This window comes from Populus euphratica, unplaced genomic scaffold (genome assembly GCF_000495115.2).
Source record: "Populus euphratica unplaced genomic scaffold, PopEup_1.0 scaffold587.1, whole genome shotgun sequence".
NCBI lineage: Eukaryota > Viridiplantae > Streptophyta > Magnoliopsida > Malpighiales > Salicaceae > Populus > Populus euphratica.
Window position 1 is genome coordinate 252,169 of NW_011500215.1, and position 8,846 is coordinate 261,014.

At 29.3% G+C, this 8,846-nt stretch overlaps 1 protein-coding gene across 1 annotated transcript in view; it reads right to left on the bottom strand.

The window, feature by feature from the left end:
• Positions 1-4,166, bottom strand: part of LOC105112221 (uncharacterized) — a 7,393-nt gene extending 3,227 nt beyond the window's left edge. The window contains 6 exon segments of the mRNA XM_011007840.1: positions 927-1,106; positions 1,896-1,979; positions 2,092-2,205; positions 2,908-3,044; positions 3,167-3,548; positions 3,871-4,166. Coding sequence (XP_011006142.1) covers positions 927-1,106; positions 1,896-1,979; positions 2,092-2,205; positions 2,908-3,044; positions 3,167-3,475 — 824 coding nt within the window. The 5' untranslated portion in view covers positions 3,476-3,548; positions 3,871-4,166.
• Between the last annotated feature and the right edge of the window lie 4,680 nt (positions 4,167-8,846).

Below are 8,846 nucleotides of genomic sequence, written 5' to 3' on the forward strand. Positions count from 1 at the left end.
AGGAATGCAACACAAATGGTGCAACATAAGATCTAAAGATCTCCTGCCCATTATGTAATTATTTTTTGGAAAAGAGGCAAGGCCACTGCAAATTGCGACCTGCTAAAGATAGCAACAGCATTGCACCAAAAAGGGAGAAATAAATCATAAAGATCAGAATAGCATTAAGAAAAAGATATTAAGCCCAGAATGTCTGCATCAAACCAACCAGCACTTTCCAAAAGCAAATACAGGAGCTACAGGCATCTCAATATATTATTTACTTATCTTGAAGGATGGTGTTGTTGAAGGGGGTGGATACTATGAATTTTATCGGGAGAACAAACGCACGAGAATAAGAGTATGGAAGGCTTTTAGGTCTCCACCCTCCATGAAAGAATATAATGAAGCTAATGTTAGCAACGATCATGATAATCAAAACAGGGTTCCAACATGAGCCTGTAGAGGCGTCACCTCAGGAGGATAAGTGGGCTTCTTTAGCAAGGTTATCAGAAGATAGTAAATCAAAAGAGATGTGTCTCAAACCAAATCAGCTAATTGATATTGTTCTGGGGGAGAGTGATATAGGAATCTAGTAGTGATCCTCAAACAGAGTTCAGATTTTGGTTATCCTTTCAAATTTTCAGAAGCTCTGTAAAGCAAGATATCTAAAAATAACAGAGATATTTTTATCCTTTTTTTATACTTGAATCTTCACAATGTTTATCTTTCAAAGATTGATGAGCACAACAATAGAGGTATTGAACCTTTACAAGCAGGGACCTGTAATGATAGAAATATGAATAACTTTTTAGATTGTATTTCATGGATAGAAGAAGTGTTGGTTTAGAAAATGAAAAAACCTCACTTAATTAAACCTTGGAAAACTTCAAGAAATAACAATCAAATGCATGGCAAGGAAGACCAGTTGAGGAAAGCTTAATTACCTTTTCTGAACCTCTCCACTCTTTGTTACAGGAGAGTTCTGGGTATCGCTGCTAGATGTTTTCTCCTCTGCAACCAAGGAGCAGGATCCAGATGTCGCTGACTCATTCTCCCCGGTGCCATGAAATTCAGACTCGATATCGCAAGGGGAAATTCTTTTATCTGCATCACTTCTTGACCTCCTTAAAAAAAATAATGTCCAAATGTGAACATGAATATCATACGAAGAAGTCCAAGAGCCTCATTAACTTGACAAAAGACTATGATAAGAAGAAACTGCAATATAAACTCTTCAAAAATCAAATGCATAATTTGATGATTTAAAACCTTAAAAGTTATCTCCGAACCATTCCAAACAAAGTAATGAAGCAATAATCGTATGAAAATATGTATTTCAATAGTGAAAAGAAGGAACACAGTCAAGTAATCAAAAAGTATGGCGCATGCAAGTGTAATTAGGGAAGCATTAATGAAAAATTATGCATAATTTAAATCCTCCTCAAATTTCCATTTATTAAAGAATGGATAAGGTGTTCAAATAGTTCACAAGAAAACAAATAAGGGAGTTTGGTGTCATTAGATACAGCAAAGTCAAACAACTAGTTATAATCAGGTGAATTGAAACATTTACCATTTTACACAACAGAAATCCCCCACTGATAATTAACCAGCTTCGCAAATCCAGTAGGAAAACTAGTTCAAGTTTCCACCAGCTTACATGACATTCCACAACTGTACAGCTCTCAGGTTTTTTTTTTTTTTTTTACCGTAACGCACACGATGGGATCAAAATCTTCTTTCCCATTACTACACTATTGAGCATGACATTTTGTAGAGTCTAGGAATGAGTGGTTAAGCATGATAAAGGCAAAACAGCTGAGGAAGATAGCTCTGCCAGTACAATGTTTTGCTTTGCTTGCGCATAATACAGAGACTTTATATACAAGGTACAGCAAGCAGCAGGTACAAACCTCCATATCTTCTGCAAAATTTCCTTTTCAGGATCCTTGCTGCTTTCCCACGTGTCCTTCAACTTCTGCAAATATGTTATCATGCTGCCACAAGCAGAAAACCAATAAATTAAGCAAACATTGTTAACATAGGGAACACACATCGCCTAAACGGCTAAGTTAAATAATGAAACAAAATCAGAGAAGTATGCCTTACTCAATGTGATAATCTTGTAACTTGGAGTAGAATGCCTTTTTATCAGCCTTTAGATGCTGTTCCTGACAAAGAACCACATCAGGGTGAAGATTACCAGAGCAAAGTGAAGCACCCCTGCAACAACATTTTCCACATAAATAGTCTAATCAAACTTTGAAACAAGATCTTATGTTCATAGTGTACAGCTTCAGGAGAAACCACAATAGAGTTCCTAGTTTTTTATTTAAAATTTTCTGATACTAGGAAACCCAAACATATCAGTGTCATGCCAGAAATCAAGAACATGCAAGGCAGTTATAAGATATGAAACCCATATATAATATAGAAGAAAGATAAAGCACCGAGAATCAACAAACTTGATGCCACAATACAAAAGATTTAAACCACTCCATGTTGCCACTGTCAAGCAGCTTTCTTTAGTGTTAAAAATTCAGAACATGACAGTATTTCTCTAAAAAATCAGCAAGTAACAGGAAAGAAAATTCTCTACGGCCAAGAAGCACAAGTATGAATTTTGTTTCTTATATATATATATATATATGCTCAAGCCCAAACAAGATGAGATCAGAAGACATTGTGGGAAAGGAGGGAAAGAAAACCTTCAATACCACATGGAAATAGCTTATTAGATAATGGAAGAGAAAACAGAGGATCCCTACATAAAACCTTGACCAGAGAACACAGGAAAAAATCAAAATTCATGAGTGCATCTGTATTGCCATATCTCCAAAGAGCTCCAAAGAAGGTCGTGGTTGATCCCCACCCCCCTATAAAAAAATAAAAATAAAAAAACTGGTATCAAATACCAATACTTACCATCTAAGCAACGGATTTCCAAAATGAAAGTTGTCCCCAGCAAGCAATGCTTCCACAACCTCTTCCGTGCCTAGTCCTGTTGGTAGAAACTGCTTAAGAAAGTTTCTCTCATCTTCCGATAAATGATTTTGCCAAGTCTGCATAAGGTTCCACATAGAGGCATTAGGCATTAATATATATATATATATATATATATATGCAAGCAAGGAAAAAATATGCACATGAATAATTACAAACAATGATCACAAGTTATGGTCACCTCGTAGGAAAGGACCTCTGCTAAATTCTGCAGCTCAAAAATCTCTGGAGGAACAGCAAAAACATCTGCCAAAGGATTATGATAGTGGAGAACAGAATCAACAAATGGCATTAAATCTCTCTGACTAATGCCAATTTGCTCCTTTTTGGCAATAACCTTCTTTCTGTTGCCATCCCACTCAAGAGAAATAAGAGATTTTGCATTCAAGCCATTCTTCGATTTATTCTTTTTCATTCTGTACGGGTCCCGGGAACTACAACCAGCAAGGCTGGCACCATTAAGCCGTTTTCTTCGTTGATCAGCCGCCATTCACCACAGCCCAAGATGTCAACAATCAATCCTATCCTCGGTGGAAGATTAAAGCAACATGTTTTTAGTGTACCTGTGTAATTATCCACAGGCAAAAAACAAAATTACTTCGAATATTAGTTAAACAGTCAATTAATAAACAAGTTCAAAGTTCTATAATGCATTGATAATTGGAAAAATAGTATATAGAATATAGAAATTCAATTTTTGAATTCAACACAACATTTTATAGATAAAGAATCCGAAATTAAAATAAATCACCCTCGTCGAACAATGCAACCCGTGGTGCAGAAATCGAAAAGCCAGACATGTAAAAACTGAGATAAAAAAATTAAAAGATAGGTCTTTCGAATTGGAAATAGGAAAAACCCTAAATAATTGAACGGAAAAAATACCTTGAATAGAAACGAGCACCACTTAAATTGAGAGTGAAGGCTGCTTGGTGTGTTAAACGCGCAAGCAAAGCAAGGGAGCGACGAGAGAGTAAAAGAGAGAAACGGAGAGATAATCAAAGCGATAAATAGAGAAGGGGAGAGAGAGAGAGGTCTTCTATTTTTATTTTTATTTTTCCAGTGTTATCCTCCTCCTCCTTGATTGGCTAGGTTTTTACGAGAGCGAGGGACGCCACAAGAATACGAGAGAGCGACAGAGAGAGATGAGACGAGTGGTGTCCGTGCGGTTTTGTGTAGCCTAGCACTATGAACGGTTGGTTGAACAGGGTACTAGGAGGTTGAACACTCAAACCCTTCATTCGCGCGCTTGGGGCTCGGCTTCGCTTATCCATGGCTCCTCTTAGGCTGAGCCCATCGCGCCCTGCCTCGGGTTCCGGAATCCGTATTGTTTACAAAAATAAAGACATGGCTCGTTAAATTTCTGTCAACTTCAGTCACTGGTCTTTAAAATTCCTGATTTTAGTGGCTTGGAGTATATTTTTTACGGTAATGTAACCCTTCTGTTTTATCAGGTTTCATCCATGAGTTTAATTTTTGAGAATTAAAAAGAAGAAGATGGGAAGGCATCTTCCACCTAAATTATTTCTTGTTAATAAGGATTAGCCTTAATCTCAGTTTCGTTCATAAAATTTATGGTAAAAAAGGAAAGTTTTTTTTTTCTCTTAACATGATTTACTTTAAAAAATCATAAATACAAATAATATATATATATATATAATATCCCATGTTAAGAGAATATTATTTAAAATCAAGGCATATTAAAACTGTTAATACCTAATATTATAGGATGTATTTTGAAGTTTGTAGACTATCAAAAATAAAATCATAAGGCATAGAAGCAGTAACGGCGCCATTTAAAAACAAAAAAAATAATTATTTTTTTGGTTTTTTTTTAAATATTTTTTATATTATGATATTAATATAATAGTTTGGTGGGGGGTTTGATAAACATAAAGGAAAGTGGAAAATTATTATGGACTTGTATTTTAATATAATATATAACATATATTTCCAATTTATTTATCTAAAATTTTCTCTTTTCTTTCCTTTTCTTTTACTAACTAAAAGAGAGCCCCCTTTTTTCTTTTTCTTTTTTTTTTCTTTTTAAGCCACTGTTGCTTACCTCTCTTTTTTATGCAAAGTTTTCTTCAAATCCAAATAAACAAGAAACTTTTTTTTGCTTCACACTTTAGATAAATTTCTTTTATGTTTTTTATTTAATTTTAATTTTTTTATTTTTTTATTAAAAAATTAGAATTTATGATAATTTGAAAAATTTGATATGAATGTGTTCAAATATATTCATAATAAATGTTTGAGTTTACTGATTTAATCAATTAAATGCATCTTTTCTTATTGTAAATGAATAAATTAATGTTCTAAATGCATCTTTTCTTATTGTAGGTGAATAAATTAATGTTCATACAAAATTACTATGCTTGACATCTTTTGTAATGAGATAGTAGATTATTGAAATTATTCAACTGAGATCTCTTGATTCACTATAATCATAAATTAATTATTTAATTGAAGTTTTTTAATTTATAATATACATATATTGATTGTCGTTTCATATCACATATTTATTTATAATTAATTGTTAATAAGATGCTTAGAGTCAAGGGAGGGTACGAGTTTAAATCTCATAAGCTATACTTTTCTATCTTGATATTTTTTTTTATTTGAAACTAGAATATATTATTATAACTTGTTTCACATATTTGACTTCGTGAGTTTATATAATTTTTTTGTGTGTGTCTATGAACAATTTAAATGTCTATAAATGACTAAGTAAAAGTTAATCAGCATACTTAATATGTGCATATAGATATGAATTGAGATAAGTTTTGATAAATTGACGTGTATTTTGCTATAAATTTTACATGAAAAAATTAAAAGTACTGTGTAACTCAATTGAATTTTGTTTAATAGAAATTTATTGAGTAGCTGTTTTAATTATTACATAAACACCAACGATGATAAAAAAAAAATAAACCCAATAGGTTTATTAATTAAATTAATAAGTCACTGGACAAATATTTCAAGTGTAAATCCATTAAGGACGAAGAGTCGTTTAACGTTTTAAGTCATATAACTCAATTGAGTTCAATGAAAAGTCATATTGAAAAACTATACAGTATTTGTTAGTAATTTACTTTCTCGTATGAAAAACTTCAGTTTCGTCATTGTATGGGAGCCAGGTTAGGCCTAAGTTATCACAAACAATATTCTGTAAGAAAAAATGAGTCGGGCCTTGCAATATATAACTTATCTCGTTACACCTCTAGTCTAGTAGCACCGCCATTTCTTTTTTTCAATGAATTTTTCTTCAAAATCTTTTTAAATTTCTCTTGTTTTTAAAGTGGCATTTCTTTTTATGGTGATACCGTGCCTAATGTTTTTTTTACTTAAAATGCATAGAATAACATGTTTTTATTTTTTATAAATTATTTCCAACATCAACATATTTAAACAATAAAAAAAATAAAAAAATATCTAAATAAAAAATAAAAAATAAAATCTTTAAAAAACACGTACCAAACACATTCACCTTAACACCCTCTGTGAATATGGTACGATATGTTTTGCTAATCCAAGCCAAGTGATGAGACATGTTTTAATTTTTTAACAAATTATTAAAAACACCAAAACAACTTAGCTTTTCACTTTTGAATTTCATTATCCATAAACTCACATTTTGCTGCTCATTTACAGTGCATTTTTGCATTTACTACAGTTCAGTCCCTAAATTTGAATAACTTATAATTCAGTTAGAAAGTTTGATTTTTTTCAATTCTATTATTTGAACATAACTTTATGTACTTCATTTAGAATATAGTAGTTTTTTAACTCGCAATAACCCACATGTCCAGTCATTTTTAAACCTTGAAAAATAAAAAAATGGTTAAAAAGTTAAAACTTTGATTAATATTGATTGAAACATTTTAAAATATTTAAGCTGTGACATATTAAATAATAATATATATATAAAATAAATACACATTCTATCAACTTAGATTCACCATGTTATCTTATGAAATGCACGACGTGAGGTATAAGATTGCTATGGAATCATAAAACTTACATGAAAATAAGCTAGGAAGTCCAATTATAATAAACCAAGTAAAAATAGCTGAAGGTGAAAAATACATTAAAAAAATTAAAAAATAACTCAAGTAGATCTATATTAGTAGTTAGCATAATACTGCAGGGCAAGCCAATTTTTTCCAAACACAAAAAGAAAAAAGTTAGAGCAATGCTACGATTTTTAAAGAAATAAATGAAATTTAAGACTTAGGTAATTGAGTTGACCATGTTTAATAAGTTTATTAATTTAATAATATAAAAAATATAATTTTAATTTAATAACATGAAAAACAAAGCAAACACAAGTAAAACTTTTAAATCCAAGTTAATTTTCCAATATTATAAACCATGAAATTTCACATACATGCTCAACTAAAAATTTTAATTTCCAACTAATTTAATGCTGAATGATAAAATTAAAAAAATAATTTAAAAAATCTATCAAATAAAAAAAGCAATAAAAAATAAAAAATAAACCTAACTTAACACAAAATAAAATAGGAATCATAAAAAAATACAAATCATCTAAAATAATACACACACAGGGCAAAGCTGAAATTATATAATAAGAAGGGCCAAAATTCAAAATATAATTTATTATTAAAAAATTTATATATTTAAAATTAAAATACATTATATTATTTTATATTTAAACACTAAAACTATAAAAATATAAAATATTTTGTAGGCTCGGGACTTGCCCGCCTTTTTCTTGTTTCACTTTTGTATCCATATGTATATAATTAAAAGAATAAGAAAATTTTGAAAAAAATTTAAGAGGATAAAATAAAAAATAATTTCTAATTTGAAATTATTTTTTTAAATAAAAAAATTTAAACTAAAAAAATATAGACAAAATTTGAGGAAAAAGGAAGAAGGTGCAACTGTCATTTATGTGGGGGGCAGCACACAAGATGAGGTGGAGAAGAGAGCAATAAAAGAGGAAAATCAAACCGATATCTAACCAGATAGAATCAGCAAGCATATGCCGCCCTAAAAGTAAAAGGATGCCAAAGCGAACACCATGACGTGGTAAACAATGTTTCCTCTAATTGCACGTAAGAAACCCACGTGTCAAAACCACTCATTTTCTTCCTCTTATTCTGTAAGCTTTGCTCTTCCTTTTTCCGATCTTGTTGAAGTTGCTGATTTGTGTTTGTTTTTTAAAAAATAATTTTTATATTTTTTATATTTATTTGTTATTAAAAAATTAATTAATAAAAAATATTTTTTAATTAAAAAATTTAACATGGTTTCTATAAAAGATTTTTTTTAAAAAAATTAAACAAAAAACACTTTCTGAAAATCATAAAAAATTTAATAATATTATATTATTTACTGATTATATCAAATTTGATTATTTTATATATTTTATTTTGAATATTTATTTTTTAATTTTATCTCTTAAAATTTAATTTTTATATTAACTTTGATATTTATTTTTATAATTGTTATTTGGTTTTTTATTTTTTATTTTTTATTAAAAAATTTTATTTATCAAATTTGATTCTTATTCTTTTGATTTTTGTTTATTTTATTTGAAATAATTTATAAAATTTCAATTATTATTATTTTAATTTCTTCATCTTTTATTTTTATTTTTTAGATTTTATTTCTATTATTTTAATAATTATTTATTTTATTTGAGATTATTTATGAAATTATATTTTTATTTAACTTTTTAATTTGCAAAATTTGTTTTTTATTATTTTAATAAACTTTAAAACATAAATTATTAATAAATTATTTTTCGATTCATTTTTCATGACATAACCAAATATTGAAAAATATTTTTTAATTTATTTTTTATTATACTATAAAATATCATAAAA